At 36.3% G+C, this 22,216-nt stretch overlaps 2 protein-coding genes across 6 annotated transcripts; both read right to left on the reverse strand.

The window, feature by feature from the left end:
- Positions 1-257: 257 nt before the first annotated feature.
- Positions 258-10,522, reverse strand: tpd52l2a (tpd52 like 2a). 5 transcript variants are annotated; one of them, XM_039657790.2, is made up of 10 exons: positions 10,329-10,522; positions 9,834-9,931; positions 8,493-8,641; positions 7,146-7,205; positions 5,622-5,669; positions 3,827-3,928; positions 2,586-2,609; positions 2,219-2,263; positions 1,682-1,730; positions 258-1,480 (listed from the first exon to the last, which is right to left on the reverse strand). In XM_039657790.2, exons 1-10 carry the CDS (start codon positions 10,345-10,347, stop codon positions 1,478-1,480), a joined length of 597 nt encoding a protein of 198 aa, XP_039513724.1. In that variant the 5' UTR covers positions 10,348-10,522; the 3' UTR covers positions 258-1,477. The 5 variants fall into 5 exon arrangements, with proteins under 5 accessions (XP_039513724.1, XP_039513723.1, XP_088975757.1 ...); XM_039657789.2 differs by having other exon boundaries at positions 258-1,477; positions 10,329-10,521; XM_089119631.1 differs by lacking the exon at positions 2,586-2,609.
- Positions 10,523-11,454: 932 nt separating this feature from the next.
- Positions 11,455-21,921, reverse strand: dnajc5aa (DnaJ heat shock protein family (Hsp40) member C5aa). Its single transcript, XM_039657939.2, has 5 exons — positions 21,774-21,921; positions 16,648-16,779; positions 15,742-15,955; positions 14,875-15,046; positions 11,455-14,753 (listed from the first exon to the last, which is right to left on the reverse strand). The coding sequence occupies exons 2-5, from the start codon at positions 16,755-16,757 to the stop codon at positions 14,641-14,643; spliced, it is 609 nt and encodes a 202-aa protein (XP_039513873.1). The 5' UTR covers positions 16,758-16,779; positions 21,774-21,921; the 3' UTR covers positions 11,455-14,640.
- Between the last annotated feature and the right edge of the window lie 295 nt (positions 21,922-22,216).

The raw sequence follows: 22,216 nt of genomic DNA on the forward strand, positions 1-22,216 counted from the left end.
TCTTATACTAACAGCAAGGTAATATATGCATATATACTGTATACATCCCATACTGTTAATATTCTCACGGTGCAATCTGTTTGTTACAACTCTGAATAACAGACAGCGCAAATAAATATGGCAAAAGCAGGAAGAAAACACCTTTTTGTCGCCACCTCCTGTCTGTTATAATTATTGACCATGAAGCGAGACTGCATGAAAAATGAGGTTAATACTGAACAAGTTTGTCCAAGGCAAGCAGAGATCAAGACACAACATTCTTGTTAACTTCATTGTCTTTAATAAACCCTGAACAGTGTAGTATGTTACAGCCACAAAGCATCAAATATGATGTACCCAGTAGTTATGTCAGTATGGTAACATTATTTTACAGATCATCGCATGAACACAAAGAATCAAAAGAAAAATAATAAACTGACCAAAATATGAAGTAAAAATGGGTTTTCCATCACCACAGTGAAATTGACCTTTTGCCCAGCACAATATTTGAATTAAATATCATAACCATCACATTTAATCATCAATTACTTGAAAATAATATTTGCCTAGCATCTGTTCAGTAATTAAATAATTTATAAAAACCCATCTTCCCAATCTCAAATTCTTTTATGTTCATTGTTACAGTAATTTATGAAAAAGAAGGGGAAAAGGCTAATTCTATGCAAGACACCACAATCTAAAATACAGGCAATCAAGAAACAGGAGATACGTGTAGCTTGAATCTCGTTAACGTCTTTGTTAGAACAGTTGCAGTAAGCCTGTATTTTTTTTTTTTTATCATGACTTTGGGGAAAAACTCAAAATGGACAAGAAAATAAATGTGAATCATTTAGAATACACCTTCAGAGATTATACACATCTGGTGCTCGAGTCTTGTCACAAGGAAAGCTTTAGCACCTTTTGCCCTGAGTAACAAGCTGGGTAATAACCAGTGCAATATTCAATGTAGGAAGCATGTAACAATCATAAATAGTGGCAACAAAGGAAGCCTTAAGCATTTCAGGACATTCTGAAGGTTAGTTGTGCAAACATTTAACCTCTTTATGCTGATCGTAACAGACCATTTACTACTGAAGTGTTAGAGAAGCCCTATTGTTTGACAAAATAATATATTACAATACATTTAAAGGTAATTCGGTACACAGGAGAAAAACCAAGTCCCAAAAATTGTTCTTCGGTTTGCCAATACGCTAATTTCAGATGTTTTGACTACATCCATTTGCAAGGATGGCAGTCTTCAGATGTTCAAGTAATTGCTTGTTGGCATATTAGTTTTAATAAAGCATAATTTTCTGTCTGTACATTCATTTGAAGTTAATGTAGCTGTGGAGACACTGGAGTGTATATTTGGGTATAGCGTTTAAGAGGGATCACAGATGTCAGTTCTCGGTCATGAGGTTGTGCTTCCGGCTCAGAAAGGTGCGTTGTTGCTGGTTGACGAATGGTCACCCTCTCCATTTGATCTTCCCATTGCTTTCTACTTTAGAAGCCATAACAGGAAAACACAATGGATTAAGTAATAACAGCATAAACAAAACATGAACATACACTACAGTCATTATCAGCAACAGAAACAAACCAAAACCAAGCTGTGCTATGTTAAGCAAGACCTAAAGTAGAAACCAAATAATGAGTTAAATTAAAAACCTTTAATAGAGAAAAAAAACTGAACAGCTCTAACCTTCACGTTATCCAATTTGTCCTCGAAGGATTTAAAGCTTGGTGAGTTCCTGAGGATATATTTTAAAAAATATTATATAACCAATCAACACTAGGCTTGAGGGTTTTTTACATGCAACCTAAAATATGGAGGAAAGAAAATTGACAGACAGACACCTTTAAGGTTTACAAAGGAAAAAATAAAGGCTTTTTCTACAACATTTAGGTGAACCAGGGCTGACAGGGCATAAACAAAGTGAAAAAGCATTTGCATTCCATGCAAAAAATGAGAGCTGCATCTTAAATATGATTATGTGCAATGTTCTTAAACTGTTGTGGTCACAGTGTTGACCATCACTTCTACCTGTCTTTTTGCACCAGTAAATGTGAAGCTATGCACTATAAAGTGTTTATATATCGATTGCAAATGGTTGACTATTTCTTAAATTATAATATACAGTATCCAAGTATTACAATTATCCTCGTATCGAAAGACAAAACATTCAGACAGTTATTAATACGCAGAAGGAAATGGGTAAGAAAAGTACTGGCAATTTACCTCATAGCTGGCATACTTAAAGAGTGACGCATGGAAAAGTTGCTACTGTGGAGAGCAGGTTGCAGACAGAGCGAGCAGGGAGTGTTAGCCGAGCAGACAGCGTTAGCCGAGCACAGAGCAGAGAGAAAGGGAGAGATTGCATAGCACAATGAAAAACCCGTTAAGACACCAGAACAAAGTTTAGATAATAATATTTTTTAACATCTCTATCGAAGCTCTAATATTTGAAGGTCATATGGAAAACGAAGACTTTAGGGACAGTTCTTAAGATTCAGATTCATCTATAGCTTCACAGGTACCATAGAATGCTCTAGAAATCTTCTTCAAAGATGGCTGCCACCTGTGCAGGCTCTCCTATAGCTCTTACCCAGAGTTAGAGTATGGCAGAGCCCTGAGCAGCCCGTATGCAGCGTTGTGGAGAAAAACACAGCAATAAACAAAAGAACCACTTCAAAAATCTATCAGAACATAATATTGATGATATTTAGGGCAGGAGAGAGTAAAAAAAAAAGGGTAGAAACAATACAGGATGTAGATGTTAGTTGATGTTAACATGACCATTGGGTCAGTATTTCTTAAAATTTAATCAACACTTATTCAGCAAGGATGCATTAAATTAATCAAGTGAGAGTAAAAACATTTGTCACAAAAGATTTCTACTTTAAATAAATTCTGTTCTTTTGAACTTTTAATTCACCAAAGAATAATGAAAAAAAATTGGTCAATTAAATGCAGCCTTGTTGACCATAAGAGACATCTCAGAATTAAACAATCTTACCAGAATTACATTATTTTAACGGTAGTGTACGTAACAGATTTTAGTCAGAGAAGCAAAAACAAGGATATACACAGGAAGCATAGTTACATGATTTAAGAAGCTATGCAAATATACAACAGCTTTGTTTTTTGTCAACCCAGAGCATCTCATTTTGACAAGCTCTGTACCTTGACACAGTGTTCAAAACATCACAGAACTGTAGCCATCTGGAGATTTCTCAACATACAAATACCGTATTACTGAAGCTACAGAGTCAGTGGCTGTTGGCTAGAAGTCTGAAATCTGCTATAAAGACAAAATGTATTCAACTAATATCTGTTTCAAGTTTGAATTAGTATCACAGGCCACTTTAAATGTAATATTAAATCAGAAAGGAGCCCATTTCGACTTTTTTATAGTCTTATTGTGCACATTATTTCAAAGAAATATTTTTTCAGCTACTTGTCATACAGTGAGCCCATTTCACAGTTTATAATTCTGACCAAATTAAGCCTTACCCTACATTTCTTCTTTCTGAAAATCCTATTCACTCAAATGTCATAGTATGGCAGAATAGCATCCAAACTTAAACTTAGAGGTGATATATTTCAAAGTTTCTCCCCCTTGTATTATTGATCTGTCATCGGAGAAAGTAAAAAGGACATGTCCAGACATTAAAAGAGGATTTTGATTAATACCTCTTTGAAAGATGAAGGCACAAGACCAGCTTCAATCATAGATATGAAAAACAACCATCATATGAGATATCAAAGGAGGAGAATGAAAAGAACGATTGGAATACTAAGATTAGTTGTAAAAACTAGTGTTGAGAGAAGGACTAAAGAGTTCACCTCATCTCTCCAAATCGGTTTCTGATGGCGGATCCCATTGTGGAGAATGCAGCTGATGTCATTTGACCTGCCTGGGACAGAGTCTCTTGAGTCCTCTTATAGCTACAGAGAAGAGAGAGAGAACAATTTAAGTTCTAGCAGTTACCAGTTATATTTTCAACATCAGTTGGCATTGAAATACAGTAGCTGAGAGGCAACTAAAAACCAAGACAGCAACATAAAACATCTCTTTTCTCTTTAGAGGTGAACACATCAAGAGAGATAATTAAGGCATGCAACTAAAGGTTTAAAGTAAACCTCAAACCTGAGGCTGAAAATGCCTCTGACTCAAAAGTTATGGAGTTGTGAAAAAAGTATCATAAAATTAGTCTGTACGACTATATTCACTACCGTTCAAAAGTTTGGGGTCTGGATTCAGGATTTATTTGATCAAAACCACAGAAAAAAAAAGATATACACCCAAAACTTAATATTGGTATAAAGACTTGGAAATAGTACTTTTTTTTTCTAACCACAGAAAATAACAGCATATGGGTTTAAATGACATGGGTGAATAAATAACAGAATCTTTATTTTTGGTGGGATTACTCTTTTAAAAGCTAACAGGACGAACTAGGTTCGGCACAGAATCTGCACCTGGTTCGAATCCACATCATCATCCTGGTGAGACACACACAACTGTACAGACTCTCATTTCCACAGACAAATGCACCATTCACAAACACACAGATACATGTGCATAAACATTAACAGCACCTGTCCTTTTCAAAATAATATACACACTTTTTCCCACAATTCACACTCACATGTAATGCAATATCTAAAGCAAACAAGTACACAGCCTTCCTCACACAGCCCTCTAATGACCTTAGATAAGGCTAAGCCCCTTTGCTCGGTGAAAATCCCATCATGTGTTCTCCAAGTCAGCTTTCTCAGCACATGCCAGAGCACAATCACAACAACCTTCTCAAACAACACAATGCAACCTGCCCTTTCTACATAGCCTTAAAGTCTGAGATCAGACAGTACTGTAGATCGTTGATATCTAATGAGACATCTGACAAAGGGGTAAGTGTAGTGGCTATGGAGCTAGGTCGCTAACTCAAGACACAGGTTTGACATCATTGGGCCTGTGAGGAAGATCTCAACCTAAAAAATATTCCTTGATGATAACATTATTCATTCTTAAAGGAGAACTCCGGTCAATTTTAACATTGAGCTCATTTTTTTTGTACATTTGGAGTGCTGTCAGTACAGACAAAAACAACAAAAATTGGTGTTGCCTGCACAGTGTTATCGTCTTTTTAAAAATTGCACCCTGCTGACTTCAATGGGACAAGTTCTAAACCTGCTTTTAGCCTCTTAACATCCTTGATTTGTCATTACGAGTGCATAGCCATGTGAGTGGTGCTATTAAGAGTGACCACGGTCAATCTGACTGCAGTAGATGTGAAAGATATTAATAAAAATTATGTTAATCCAACCAGCTCACATACGTGAATTTACTTCCTGTTTTCGGTCGAAGTCCACACAGTAGTTGATTGTCGAGTTTGCGCGCGATCATTGGTAACTAACCAACAGTGGAGACTGTCAGCTGTCAGCCGATGACATTGCTGTGTGGTACCAGACTTTGTAACATGAGTTTTTTTTTTTTAACAAATGTTACTCTACATATGCAGTGTTAGGGGGATTTAAGGTATTTTTTAAATGTATATAAATAAATAATAATGCTGGCATATTTTGGTTTATTTAAATATAAAATATTAATAATGAAAAAAAAAAAAATCAAACTCACGCATCAGAGCGTCCAATGTCCTCAAGTGTGGCCGAAGCAGAAAGGTATCTACAAACACAAATGTCCACATTACCAACATATAAAAACATACAAAAGTCCTGTTTAAATTCTGTGAATTGTGGATGTTAAAAGATTATGACATTAGACCTAAAACTGATGACAAATTAAAGGGCTTAGAAGTGAATGGAGCTGGATCTAGTGCAGAACATAAAACTAACATTAACAGAATTTAGACACACGGATCTGAATGCAAATCACCGCCCAGTGATGTTGAAAAACTCCTAGAACAGGTCTGACTTCTCTTGGGCTTAGGTGTCTTAAAACACTCCCTAACACTTTACACTCCTGAACGAAATCTTAAGACCAGGGGAAACGACTGTCTTACTGCGTCCCACCTCGGCAGCGATGGTGCGTTGCAAAAGGCTTGGCTTGTGCAGCTCAACAATCCTGCCACATTTAAAGAGAGAAAGCCTTTTTTACACTTGCCATCTGGAGATCATGACAGTGTGACTGCCTGAAGGACAATGACATGAAAGACATATTTTTGTGCAGATTTGACCTTTCTAAGGCTATGGTCTTAAACTTTTGATCAGCCTGATGAACAGCCTGTTTTGGTTTAAACGCAGTTTTCAATAAATTGCCTACTTTATATTTTTTGTCTCTTGCTCCTGTTTCTTCTTTTGGCATTTGAAGCAGTACTTATAACCCGTTAAGGATCTACCAGGATTTGTTCAGGAGTGTATATCAGCTATTTTTGTGTGTATATATAAATTACACATTACTGATCACAATCTCAAAATATTCTGCAGAAGAGAATCAAAAATCTGCTATCTTTATTTGATGTAGGCACATTAATTCTGCTCTGATATCATGTTTTGAGCGGAATATATCTGCATATAAAACTGGGTGGGAGGGAACACATGTTTACCAAAAAACACAGGTGGCCAGACAAAAAGGCCAGCTGAGCTTGGGATCAATAGGAAATAAGGTAAGAGATAAATATAATAAAACTGAAAGGAAGCAAAAAGGACAAAACCTTTTTTTTTAAAAAAAAAGTTGTCATTTTTTTCTCTCTCCTATTTTGTTATATTTGTCTCTCACTTCATAGGGCATCAGAAGCTAGCCAGCTTCATAGTTCAAGCAATATAATCAAGAATTAATAAAACGTATAGCTTGATAACTGATGCTACAGTACTTCTATAAATTATGAGATATATGCTGTCATAAAATAATTAATGGAAGTACATTAGCATCAGTACTTCTATTAATTATTTTATGACAGCATAGATCTCATAATTAATAGAAATACTGATGCTACAGACTACTTCTATTAATGATGAGATGCATGCTGTCATAAAATAGAGGTTTTGAGAGCCGGCAAACTCCCTTATGGAAAGGAAACAAACATTCATTTACTTGGAAGAAGCACAAAGGATACAAATGAAAGAAGGTAGCAGCAGGTCCACACCTAGCAAACAGAAATCACAAGACCAAGCAACTACAGGCAAAAGAGAGAAAACTCACAAATTAGATGAGGTAACTCTACGATTCAAGTCTCCAAGTGTTTGTGAGGTTCTCATATAACTAGAAGCAGAAATATAGAAAAATTAATGAAGCTATTTATTTTATTTTAAAGGTTTAAGCTTAGATGCTAGTGAAAGAACACCAACTAAGGATGCACCAAAATGAACATTCTTGGCCGAAACCCGAAAACCGAAGAAAAAGAGAAAACCGAGGCCTAAAACCGAAAAACAGAATGAAATGATGCCAATTATTAGTGCCATTGCATTTATGGCTATGACTGTGTACAAACTTTACTAAAATCAAGGCATTGCAATTGCATAAATTAATATAAAATTTTCAAAGAATAAATCAATTACAAACATTTATTTAGCACAATGCACAGTATAAAGTAAAATTCAAACTAAAATGTTTAACTTGACCCCACTTATGTGTACATTAAATAATAATCTACTGGTCTGCAGAAAGGTTTTAAAATTAAATGTTCTCTCATTAAAAACAAAGCCGAGCACGAACTTCTCATCACACGAGCAGCCAGTTTAAACGTCTAAATTAGTTGCTTACATTTTAAAAAATGAGCATTCAATAGCATAAAAAGCCTTTTTAAAGAACAAAGGTCCATGTTTAATACAAATGTACACGAAACTTAATAAATAAGTGAAATTAGAAAATATTTAAGAGAGTGTTAATTTAGTTGTATTCATACATATACATATTTTTTTTGCAATGTCACAATTAATAATGTCAGGGTTTACTGGGTTTTACATGATTGTTTTTGTATTGGTGGTGGTATACTAAAAAATAAACATTGTCACGTGTTTATTTTTCTTCTTTTCACAGATTCTTGATGGTTAGAGGACAGTTGCTAGAGTCGTTCCCTGTCGTTTCAAAGAATAGTACAACGGCGAGCGTATCAAGTATAAACGCCTCAACAGTTTGGAGGAGAGGTGCGCACGCTGTCACGGTTTCTGTTTGCGTTATCACAACATTTCGGCCATATTGTTTCGGTGTTAAGTCTTTAGGCCGAAAACCGAAAATGCACTTTTGGGCCATTTCGGGTGAAAATTTTCGGTGGCCGAATACTCGGTGCATCCCTAACACCAACGATGAGCTTCAAGAAGATAGGACTGAAAATAGAAAATAGACTGTGGAAATAAATATATATATTTTGATTTGCATATACACATTACATATTCAAACAATACTACGACCAATAATAATAATAAAGGAAAAAAATGTCCCATTTGTGGGCACTGTCAAGCACATAAAAACACAGCATGAGATTAGATAAGACAGGTGATCTTCAAACATTCAAAAAAACTGGACAGGTTACAGACAGAAAGCACTCACGCATTGGAGCACTGAACGTCATGCCAGCCTTTGTTGATGTTCTGTTTGATTTCAGAGAGTGGGCCGATGCCAAGCCTGCGCTTCAGCTCAGCGGCGTGCCTCTCCTTTGCCACGAGAACCTGTCTCAGTGTCTGAATCTCATCGTCAACCTAACAAAGAAAAACACAAGATAAAAATAAAATGTTTAGAATGACTGGCCTGAACCATGAAAAGCAAAATTATAGTATTCATTTAGGCAAAAACTGATACCAAACGTAAAGTTTTGGTAATTGGGAAATTGAATTTGGTATGCTGTTCAGGGTATTGTGTTCTCAGGTGATAAATTAAACCAGTTGTAGTAAAGTAGGCAGATATTTCAGCCAAATATGTTTTACATATCGTTACTCTAACATACACACCGTTGACATATTTAGCTGTGTTATCCAAGTTTTGTGCACAAAACAGATGATTGAATCAGAATGCACCAATTAAACCTCACTGATTTTGGCCAATTCAATATGGGGTTGTGCTTCAGGGGACGAGTTACAGAAAGATCCTAACTTTAGAATCCTATCTTATCTATTCGGTAACCATGGCAATTTTAATTAGCACCTAATTTAGGACACATTTAGAACAAAACCCTATAAATTGGCATTTCTGAACTGAAGTGCATAATTTTATCTTAACTAGAGATAGGAAAAAATGGTATTTCAAAAGCAATCTTTACCAAAAAAAAAAAAAAATACAAGATACAAGATGAAGAACAGCGATGTTTGATGGTGGAAAAACTTTGTGAACACCCAAATGATGTGCTGCACTTTGACGACAAAACTCTGACAAATAATCGCAGACTCTTATGAAATAAAAGGATTAGGCTTTGCCTTCTCTACCAAGCTTATCAAACTGAATGAAAATCACCACTTATTTTGTTTTTCCATTCTCCAGTTTTTCCTTTTTACTTCACAGCAGCTGCTTGCGTGTCGTTGGTTGCTTGGTAATACAGACCTAAGTGTTGATTACTGAACTCGATGGAGGGGTTTAAGATTTCCTAACAACAGATAAAATGATTTTGTAAGATAGGATAAGGATCCTAAATCTACTGAAGACTTTATTCTGTTATACCAATTTGTGACAAATCCTAAATGAACTTGTCAGATCTTAATATAAGATAGAATGTTTTTTTTTTATATGGCCCCAGCTCTGTAAACACATTTAATCCATTTTCATCCTTTCATATTTTGCAGAATGGCCAAGCTGCTCCAATGAGAACGAAATAAGAAATAAAAATAACAAATAAGAATCTTTGGAGTAATTGTGCTGTAAGTGTTGAGGGTAAAGGGTGTTAGATAATGTCTGCTGTACCTTGGTGAGTTCCACCTGCATCTCTTCTGCCTCCTCCTCTGTCAGGCCTGGTGGCAGGGTCCCTCCAATGGCTACGCCTGGAGATGTCACTGAAGCACCTATAGACACATAAACAATGAAGAACCTATAGACATGTGAACAAATGCAGGGCTTCAGACCAAAGGAGCTGATGTACTGATATACTGTGGGTCTTTGCATGAGAGACACGAGATTAGGGGGTGAAAATACAACAGGGGTAGCATGAGGGTTTCTATTCAGACAGTGTATCTTTTTTCCAGTTTGTTCAACACTACATGATCAGCTGTCAGGCCGAACAGACCTGTTATAATGTAACATTAATGTACAGACGCATGTAGTGTAAGTAATTAAAGCCTACAACTAAACCCGGAAAAAATGTCCTACATAATACTTCTTATTAGCGCCACCCGGTAACTTACATCTTTAGTGCACCTGATCAAAACAAACACAGAAAACTCTAACACAGACGACACTTACCGTGTTCAGAAGAGTCCATTTCTAAATTAATTATGATCTTCGGTCAGGTTTACCTGCGTGTAAACAAGTGTCAACGCGTATATTTGTGGGATGAGTGGAAAAAGAGAATTGACCCTCCCTGACTTGAACAACACAAGAGGCTTTAGCTTTAACCAGCGCAGCGACGGGCCTGTGCTTCCGGAGCGCGCATATGACGTCACCACGCCTACGCTCGTGCTTTTTACGATTAAAAGACCTGTACATATTTTATGTCTTTGATACAGGACACAGAACATATGTTACTTTTGCGTGCTTTGTACTGTTATGGGAAATTGTTAAATTCGGTTGGTTAATTAAGGAAAAAGAGTTATCTTATGTAATAAATACATAACTGTGGCTTTTACAGAAATTCTACATTTACAAATTACATTTTTCAAAATACGATTATTGTTTTTTAAAGAGGAATTTCTAATATATTTAGAGTCACTGAGAAGGATGAAAAGTCCCAAAGCAATGCATTTGTACTCTTTATTGGAAGACTTCGGTTTTATAATAAAATAAATAAACAACTAAAAACTCCTCCCCTACTTTTCCTTTCTTTCATTTGTTTATTTTCTATTTCAACTTTGTCTTAACTTTTAGGTACTTTTTGGACATTTGATTTGGCTGCTCCTGGTACTGTCCCTCTCATCTGAAGATACAATATATGGTGTAAAAGATGTGTGTTTATTATTGCATTTACTAATAATTGTTATATTATATTATTATTATTTTAATATTATATTAATAAAACAATATTGTTGTTATTTTTACTTTTATTATATATTTTTGTACTATATAGGTTATTATATTAAAAAAATAATTATTGAATATTTATTCATAAATGTAACAATGCACAACCCCAATCATAGTATTAAGTAACAAATCCATCTATTTTTTATTTTACATTATTTATATTCATAAATAAAAACAAAAATTTAAATATTATTTTCTTAATAAAACTTTCTTTCTTATTCCTTTTATTTCTATACAGCCTACATAAAGAGGATAGGGTAATTCTCACACGTAACTCGCCATCCATCACATTTTCATGTCACTCTTTTTTTATTTTATTTTTTATTTTAAGAAGACTACTCTCAGTCACATAAAATGTTCATAAACATTTATTTTACATCTGCAAATAAATGTTTTTATCTTTTAGTCATACAATAACCATGCTACAACATAAAGGTCTACTATTATTATTTTTAATAATTCAGTGTATGTACAAGAGACCTTCACTGTAGAACTATGGGTAGCATAGTTTTAAAGTCAAATTCATTTAACATACCATTTGAAACAAGGACAATTCATTATAAACATGACAAAATAAGATCATAAATAAAATAAAAAATGCATAAAATTACCATTTCACTATTATTACACTAAACATTTTCTCTTCTTTCTGAAGACATAATATGCAACAATTTCTTGACAATTTTACTCCAGTATGTTTTATTTTTTTTCTCCTTTAAGCAAGGTTCATTCAACTTAAAATTCAACATTTTAATGAATAAGCCATACTGTTTATACAAGTGTAGTTCTGATACAGATAAATGCACAGGAAAAAAGACCACTGAGGCTAACATCCATTAAAAACCATCTAGAGCACTGGAACGAGGAAATGGGGAAACAGAGTAAGAGAGAGAGAGGAGAAAGAGTGATCGAAGATACCATTGTACTTCATAACGAAATGTAAACAATTCAATGAAAAATCATTGGCCTTTGAAGAATAACTAGAAAATGTTAATAAACATGGCTGGTGACATTTGTATTAGGTTCAAGTTGATAAGGAAAAATGAGAACAGACAGATGACAAACACAATTCAAACCTGCCCATGTAAGCAGGCAGTGAGGGATGTTTGAGTAAAAAGCACAAGTTAATATGGCATCGATGGTCATCTTAAGGTTTGAAATGGCAAATTCAGAAAATCAGGTATTAAAATCAGGAATTAAAGCACTTTCAGATATACCGTCTGTCTCAATGTCTTTCAGCTGTTAGTGACATTGACACACATCATCTAATTCACAACTTTACTGAAAATACAAAGACTAAACGTAACCAAGACCAACACGATGATGGTTCAAAGTCCTATCACAAAACTAGTCTTTATGACACAAAAATAGTTTTATGGTTTAATTAATTAATCTCACATCTATGAGACTGCTCAAAGGGGAATCTATCAAATAAACGCTTAAGTATTCGAAGATTTTAGTTGACAGATTTCACAGAAAATCATGTAGTGTATGATGATCACAGTCTACGATTTTGTTTGATTCCATGCAGTCGGAGGATATCAAACATTTTTGATATTTCAAAATGATTTTTTAACACATTTTGTTTTCAATTGTCACGCGTCTCCTAGTTTGTTTGTGATTGGAATGACTTGAAGGTCTGGTAGTGAGTGATCATCAGTTGTTTAGTGATGCCCAGTTAACGATTTACAAAGTCGACACATCGACACAAAATCTGTACCGATTTTAAAAGCTATATGTTGTATCACAGGCTTAAGACTGCACGTTTGTTCAATCAACTGGTATTCAACTTCACAGAATGAAGGAAAATTTAACTTCGAAAAAAAAACCTCACTTAGTCTTGCATTTGCTTTATTGTGAACTCTGCCGTTATTTGCCAGGTCCAAAAAAAGGAAGAAAAAAAGCCTGTTTTTAAAACAATTAAGATTTTTAGTATTATTTTCATGACAATTAAGTATATTTCTCTCCATCAATACTGAGGAGAAACAAAATCCAATTATAAAAAATTACATATTTATTATTTTACTACCTCTAATTACTTATGCATCTTATCTACTTATGCAAAATCAAAAACATTCGAGAAATGTCCTAAAAACAGGCTTTATATTATTTACGTAAAATATATAAATTGTCCTTTCAAGCTTTGAGATTGGACTTTGAGCGTGTATGCTAGTAGTGTTAAAAAGAGTTTTGCCACTTCAATAAATAATATGAGAAACAAAGAACCCGCAAAACTGCAAAGAAACTTCAAAAATGAATCTCACAATATACAGTATATCTTGGCATAGGGAGTCTCAAGTAACCACAGACACAAACAATAGTTTTCTTAACTATATGAGCCAACAACTAAAATATAAAAATGCCCAAAATATATATATATATATTGTATATACACGTGATGTGTGTAGATTGTATATCTATACAAAAATGTCATCGGTTTTAGTTTCCACCTTACGTACACACTCAAGATATGACACTATGGGAGTTTATATCAGTTTGCATCCGCGATTCCCTTTTGATTAGAGAAAAGAGACACAACTGGGCCAAATTGAGCTTAACACTAAGACCAAAGCTGAGTTCCCACATCAATGAACAACCTACAAACTACACAGAGATGACAGTTAATCCCATTCCACATACAGAGAAGAGTCCTAATTTTGGCTCAGCTTGTTGCAAATAGTCCACAGAACAACACAGAAACACAAACACCCAGATGTAAATGAGCAAAATACTAAGGAATGGCAAGTTATCAATTGCATCATTTGTATCTCTCTCTTTCTCTCTCAAAAAAGCATAGCTGTAATGAAACGAAAAAACAGAGCGAAGCAATCCAAAGAACCCAATTAACGTAGAATGTCGTTAGCTTCAAAATTAAACTCCATTTCATGACACGAAGCAGATAAAATGGCCTACGGGGACGTGAAAGATTCAAACTCTGGGTAAACCAGGAGGATTGGAGACGTATGCAAAGAGAATATTCAAGATTTTAAGAGTGAAATATATTCCTGCTGTTTTCTCTAATCTTCAAACACCTATGGCAAGTTCAAGGAGTCAACTTTAAACCACACTCAAGTACTTATAATTGGGAACAAACATTTCATGTCAATAAATATACCCAAAAACTGCGAAGAATTCATTTAACAAAGTCAAGGAACAGTGCATGCCACAGGACGACGAGCAAATCTGGCTGGAGGAGCGAGGGAACGAGTGGAAGGCAAGATCGGAGGTCAAAGGCAACAAAGAGATCAGGGTAAACGACAGGATCTTTTTTATCTTTTTTTCTTAAGCTCGCTTTTTTTAAGTTACGGTACGGTGAGGCGGATGTGTGCCACTCTTGTGTGGGTGATGGAAGTGGTGCGTGAGTAAGGGACAGGATAGGCTAAAGAATTCAGCTCCATCGCTGGCTTTCCTCCCTCTCGAAAAACAGGCTTTTTTAGTTGTAGTTGAAGGATTCTTTCCATTCGTTTTTTCCCCTCGGCTAGATGGCACAGGGTGGCGAGAGACAAGCCACGGGGTGGAGGTGATGAGGGTGAGGCTTTTAGTTGAAGCCGGTGTCAGTGTGGTAAGTAGAATGGTAACCGTCGGACGTTAGCTGGGTGGTTTCTGTGGCAGACGAGGGCTGCAGCACAATGGGCTCACCTCCACCTGCCTCTGTGGAAACATTTCGAAAGGGGAAAAAAATGGTTTAAAAACAAGGAGTCTTCAGGACTATAGGAATAGCTGTTTACATGCTGCATGTTATGGGGGTATAACACACATGAACAAACCTAACCTCTCTCATCGGACTGCAGTTGGGCCTCTAAGTCCTCAGGGGAGACATAGAACTCCTGTTCCTGTCCTTCAGGAGGCCGTGGTTTACACTTCCCACAGCAGCAGTTACAACAACAGCACAGGCAACAGCAGAAGTAGCAGCCTGTAGCCAGGCCGCAGAAAATAAACAGAGCCTGTAGGGGGAGACAGAGAATGCACTGCCATTCTTTTCTGAAACAATTTGATACTTTCATTTAGCAAGGATGCATTAAATTGATCAAAAGTGACAGTAAAGACATTGCAAAATGATGTTGCTAAAGATTTATATTTTCAATAAATGCTGTTCTGTTGAACTTTTTATTCATCGAAGAATGCTGACAAAATAAGCTGTCATCATAGGAAAAAAAATACATTTTAAAATATATTAAAATTACAGCTATTTTCAATTTTAATAGTGTTTACATTATAATGTTTGTACAGGATTCTATATAAAATGAATGCATCCTTAGAGAGAATGTTCACACGTAATCGCGTTTTTCCATTTCACTGCACTACTTTTCCATTGTTTTTCAATGTAAACACACTAGATGGACGTCTTTGACCAATGCGCTTGCGTCTCGCGCATGACATAGCATTAAAAAAAACACGGCACTCAAGTTAAAAGAAGTTCAAGTTTTAAAAAACACGTCTCTAGACCTTGAGCTTTTTTCCGTTCCACTGACCTGCATCTTGTGTTTTTAACAGTACATGTTCTGTGTGAGCCAGCCCTTAATGAGTATTTTAAAAATCTAACTGACCCCAAACATTTGAAGGGTCGTGTACTGTTTCTATACTGCACTGCCGATGATGTCATCATATGTTTTTATTGAAATGCCACTTGGAGTCTTACCTTGGCCCACCAGCTGGACAGAACAAAGTAAGTGTTGACATTCTCTTCTCCAAACTGTTCAGCCACATAAAGTCCCAGAGAGCCATACTTGTCGTAGATGTTTCTCTTTGTTGGGTCGTTAAGGATGGCATGGGCATTGTTTATCTCTTTAAACTTATCGGATGCCTCAGGGTTATCAGGATTCTTGTCAGGGTGATATTTCAAAGCCAGTTTTCTTTAAAAGATAAAGAGAAAAATACAAACTACATTAAATGCATTCAGATTTTGGCATTTGGAAAAAAAATATATAATTTTTTTGTATCAATATAACAGAGTTGAAAGTAGCTCAACAAACCTGACATAATTTGTTTTTTTTTTATAAAAAAATAAAACTTAATTTGTTGTCTTGTTTAATTCAACATCTATTTTAAAAAACGATTAATTATAATCAATTTTTAAAAATGACAACATTTATTCCTTTGTCACTTATTAGTGAAACAATATTTACAAAGTAGAAATAAAGTAAATAGTTAACTTTTTAATACGCAGTAATTTATTATAATTTTTTCTGTGTCATAAATTGGTATTGAGAATCATGAAATACCTTAGCCGCACCATACAGTGATAGCAATGCTGTGATATTTCTAGATTAGGTTAATGTGCCATGAAAATCTCACACTGTGATATGTCTTTAAAAAACACTTCATAATGAGATCCATTATTCTCGCATAGTCCTAGAGTAAGCAAAACGGTGCATGGGAAACAGTCCCTGAATGCACTTAGTTTTATTGAGCTGTAGGTTCCACATTGCTGTGTTCTGCATTTAGCCGATGAATGAACATCTGATGAAAACCATGGCCAGTAAGAGTGAGATAAAGCAGAACAGGAGGAGGATGCTGAGGAAGGGCCGGCGCTTCTCACACTTACCTGTATGACTTCTTGATGTCATCGACAGTGGCCACTTTGTCGACACCCAGAACATGATAGAGTGATTCTCCAGAGGTGGAGAGAGTGCGCTGCCTCTGCTGGTCAGCCATGGTGTATCAGGTCCTCAACAATCTAAACACACAAACACACTTTGCTGGATGATAATATTACAAACTCTTAAAAGGACACTGACCTAATTCCAAAAGACCTTCATCATAATCATTGCCATAAATCAAAAAAATAAAAAATAAATAAAAATTACGGATCCTCATGATTTGCTTAGGTCATCTACTGATTTTTTCTTGCACTCTCTCTCTCTTTATCAGGCATTTATTTATTAAACAATCCATATCCCCACACAAACTCACCTAAAGGATTATTAGGAACACCATACTAATACCGTGTTTGACCCCCTTTCGGCTTCAGAACTGCCTTAATTCTACGTGGCATTGATTCAACAAGGTGCTGAAATGTTGGTCCATATTGACAGGATAGCATCTTGCAGTTGATGGAGATTTGTGGGATGCACATCCAGGACACGAAGCTCCAGTTCCACAATATCCCAAAAGATGCTCTATTGGGTTGAGATCTGGTGACTGTGGGGGCCATTTTAGTACAGTGAACTCATTGTCATGTTAAATAAACCAATTTGAAATGATTCAAGCTTTGTGACATGGTGCATTATCCTGCTGGAAGCAGCCATCAGAGGATGGGTACATGGTGGGCATAAAGGGATGGACATGGTCAGAAACAATGCTCAGGTAGGCTGTGGCATTTAAACGGTGCCCAATTGGCACTATGGGGCCTAAAGTTTGCCAAGAAAACATCCCCCACACCATTGCACCACCACCACCAGCCTGCACAGTGGTGACAAGGCATGATGGATCCATGTTCTCATTCTGTTTACGCCAAATTCTGACTCTACCATCTGAATGTTTTAACAGAAATCGAGACTCGTCAGACCAGGCAACATTTTTCCAGTCTTCAACTGGAAATTGTAGCCTTTTTTCCTATTTGTAGTGGAAATGAGTGGTACCCAATGGGGTCCTCTGCTGTTGTTGTTTCACAAATGCTTTGCTGCATACCTTGGTTGTAACGAGTGGTTATGTCAGTCAAAGTTGCTCTTCTATCAGCTTAAATCAGTCGGCCCATTCTCTTCTGACCTCAAGCATCAACAAGGCATTTTCACCCACAGGACTGCCGCATACTGGATGTTTTTCCCTTTTCACACCATTCTTTGTAAACCCTAGAAATGGTTATGTATGAAAATCCAAGTAACTGAACAGATTGTGAAATACTCAGACCGGCCCATCTGGCACCAACAACCATGCCACGCTCAAAAATGGCTTAAATCACATTTCTTTCCCATTCTGACATTCAGTTTGGAGTTCAGGAGATTGTCTTGACCAGGACCACACCCCTAAATGCATTGAAGCAACTGTCATGTGATTGGTTGATTAGATAATTGCATTAATGAGAACAGGTGTTCCTAATAATCCTTAGGTGAGTGTATATTACTATATATTATACTATATATTGAATTATTTTGATTGCAACTAATATATATATATATATGAAGAGTTCAGATGCAAAAGCCTCTAAATGCCATTTGAAATTTTCTTCTTTAATGATTATTTTTATCAAACTTGTATATTTAAGTTCAGTAATTTCACTTAAATAACAATTAATAGGTAATTATCATTGCCATTAAAGTGAAATCACTGAACTTAAATATACAAGCTTGATAAAAATTATCATTCTAGAAGAAAATTTCAAATGGCACTTAGAGGCTTTTGCATCTGAACTCTTCATATATACACAAAGTATATAGAGTCGAGAAAGAAAGAGAGAATAACTAGCCGCAATAGGTGTACCGTTGCTTGCAATCGGTGTACCGTTGCTTACCATGCTTAGAAGCTTTTGTCACCGCTCAAACTGCAATCTTGCAATCTAGAATTCATAATGTCCTTCATACACAGTCAAGATTTCCACTTCCAACGACAGCAAAGCACCCCCATAACAAGACTGGAGCGCCTCCATGTTTGACCATGAAGATGGTGTTCTTTTTTCACCAGACACCGGATCCAGTTTGGTCACATGATATTCCAATAATTTTTCCAAAGATTTCCCACTTCTAAGTGTTTTGTTGTTTAGATAAAACCACCCAACAGAATCTCAGATGTCTGTTTAATAACCCTTCAAGTTGCTAAATATGTAATGATTATAAATGTGCCTTTAAAACCTCAGAGGACAAAAAAAAACAAACATTATCAGATGAACAGACTGCAGAGAGAACATTTCCAATATTCTCCAGATCATTTCAACACTAAAACCACTCAAGCTAATTAGTAGTTTAAATGGATTTCAAATCAATACTTCAACTTAGAGAAAATACAGAGCAGCTGGATCTTTTAAAGACGGCATAAAGGTTTTAACAGGGGCCAAACAATGATGCTGCTTGTTTTTGTCTCAATATCTGGCATAGCATTATATTCAGGCTATTGACACAAGAACAGATAACAAGAATAATATCACAAAGATGTTTCTAATGACAACTTCAGCTCAGCTGCATACAAATACAGTGATTTTAAACGAATCCTATTCCTGGCCTTTACTACAGTAATGTTGACATAACTAGCCCTCTCTAGTGATCAGAAGTATTACTCATTCTCTAGCTGACTCACACTTTTCCTGTCTCGTGTTGGTCCTGAGAAAGAGAAATTGATACCACCACAGGATATCACAGGGTTCAGTTTCTAGCAGATGTCATATTCACAACCCGCCAGAGTGGTGACAGATTTTTATAAGTGTTGCCCTGTGAATCAGTCAAATCTATATTTGACTGTAGATTACTTAAGGTGAACTAAAGCACATGAAACACAAAGACTGACATGGTTTCACGAGGGTGGGAGAATAAAGCAAGCGTTTATCGGTCTCTCCATGTGATTGCTTGTCTCATCATGTATGGAGAGGCCTGGGTTTGTGTCCAATCAATCTTGGACACACTGAGCTTTCCTCAGCTGACTGTAGTATCTCAGGTGGTTTGCTCAGCACTGCCAGACCCTATTGAGACAAGCATCCAGAGATCCCGAGTGGGACGACTCCGCACAAGAACACATTTGGGCACATTGTTTTAAGTCAGATTAGTTTAAAATCAAAGAGAAAAGTCTGCAAAGATTTCTTATGAATAGGCCTACAATATAGCGGTAGGCAAATAAGGTATTGTATATTCATACGATGTTCACTGTAGGTTGTGTTTAATACAGATGTTAATGATAAGCATCTGATTAAATGATGATACAAAATACATAGTTACAAACAGAAGTCATATATCATGATGGATGCACATTTTCCAGAATCATCATGATTCAGGAGCTGAATTGGCTGCATTCAGCATCATTCACTGAAACTTTCAGGAAGACCCACCCATGATTCCTAACAAAGGTGTAGGATATTGGTTTACCCTTGCAAGTCTTCTTTTACTTTTTCATGTGCCTTCATAATCTTTAATCAAAATAAATTCTCTTCCCTCTTGCAATCACACCTCTCCTCTGATGACGTATTTACGGGTGCGAGGGCGGGACAACCCGTCACTCACATGAATGACAGCAATAGACATCCCACAACTATCTAATCAATTCCTGATGGACAAAATCAAGTGCCGCCTTACATTTTCACTCATTCGAGAAGCCGTTTCAATGGGCTATTCGACAAAATATGATAGTAAAGACTATAGATTGGTATGATCCCCATGTATGAAATCACTTTGTAGGCCAAAACGCAGAAGTGCATTAGCATTTTAGCACATCTCTCCCAAAGTCAATGGGTTTTTTAAAAGGGGTTTTAGTTAAATGGTTGAAATAAGGGCTGTGGTGAACACAAGCTCAAGACACATTCATGTTTTATTCTATGACATAAAATGTATCAATATTACCACACTCATGATTTTTTTAAGCTGTTACGTGTCTTAAAAAGCAGTTGCTAAACGGGCTAAATGGGACTACACTCCGTCTACTATGTCATCACCCCGAAAAGGAAAGCTTAGTCCGCTTTTACAGCCTCATTATACAGAGAGCTTGTTTTTAGCAATATTCCAAAAGCCTATGGGAAAGTCGTATTGGGGTGTTCCTCGAGAGAACCAGTGTGATGCTAACTGCAGGTTGGCCTACAAAGTGACGTCATTAATTTCATGCCAACTTTAAAAGAAAACCGGTAGGCTACTGTGTTCTGTGAACTGAAGGCTCGTGAAACTTATATCTGAATCTTATAACTGGTTGTTCAGATGAAAATGTGTAGTTAAGTAGCCTAGTATTTTATAAATTAATTAAATGCATCAATTAATTATGTTTTTTTTTTTTACAATTTATATTAGTGCTCGACACCATGTAGTCCTTGAAGTCTTTGAAACGTCATTGAAATGGGACTATATAGCTTTTGAAGGAAGTAGCCTACAAGTTATTTCTGGTATAAGGATGTTAAAATCAGAAATTATTCTATAATTTGGCAATATTATATGCGATGCGAACTGCATTTCTGTTAGTATTGAACATTACTGCAAGTACAAAAAGAAATGTTAATAAGGAATCGTAATAAAAATAGCAGCACGATTCCCATTCCTGCCGTTTACAGATCCACACGTAACTGCGCTATTCGGTCTGCGTGAAAGAAATGTCGCACTACTGTCCGCGTCATGGAATCTCAATTCAAATACGATGTAAACAAGAGAAAATACACAAATGATTCATTCATTCACAATATAAAGATGATGGGCGATTTACTGATGTGAATCTAAGCAACAATCGGCAATGAGATCATTTGTATGCTCTACAAAAATGCTGATAGCGACCTACTGTGTTAATAGAATACTAAAATATGGATTACTTAAACAAACGGAAATGATTTACAGTAAATCTCTGACTTGCTCCGCTTCTTCATCACCAGGAGGAAGGGCCCCCGGTGATTTGTTTGCATAGCGCTCCAGCATCTATATTATCTGGCCTGTTAGCTCGCGCTCCCGTTAGACCACATATAAGCCCAATTCAACCAAACCCACTGATAAATCAAGGAAGCAGGCAAAATGTGTTTTTTTTTAGGCGTAACGAGGTTTAAACGCATGCATCGCTTACCGCTTCGTCGGCCCCGGCGTCGTGATTTAATTTCAGTGCGTTAAAGAAACCGATGTTAAATTTGTGGTTGCATCCCCGGGAACCGCGCGATCACGTAAGTGTACCAGATGCAGCAGATCTCGCTCGGCTCCGCCCACCCGTGACATCATCACAACTACGTGCGCATGGTGCGCATCTCCCCTATAGAACTAGGCCCGTTTTACTAGATGAAAGGGCTCTTACACTGTCATGGAGTGGGTATGGCTTAAAAGTCAAAACAGTAACCCTGATATTACCTAATTTAATGTGCGTTTACGTTTGAATACAGATAACTAATTTTTGTGACTGTTTGTAATGATCCCTGAATCATGCTGTTCATTTGTCCTCTGTCGCCACCTTCTGTTGAATGAGAGAACTTGCATTGAATCATTGGTAGAGCAGTGTTCGTTGATCACGGATCAGAA

The sequence above is a fragment of the Pimephales promelas genome, chromosome 14, assembly GCF_988280905.1.
Source record: "Pimephales promelas chromosome 14, fPimPro1.hap1.1, whole genome shotgun sequence".
In the NCBI taxonomy this organism is placed as follows: Eukaryota; Metazoa; Chordata; class Actinopteri; order Cypriniformes; family Leuciscidae; genus Pimephales; species Pimephales promelas.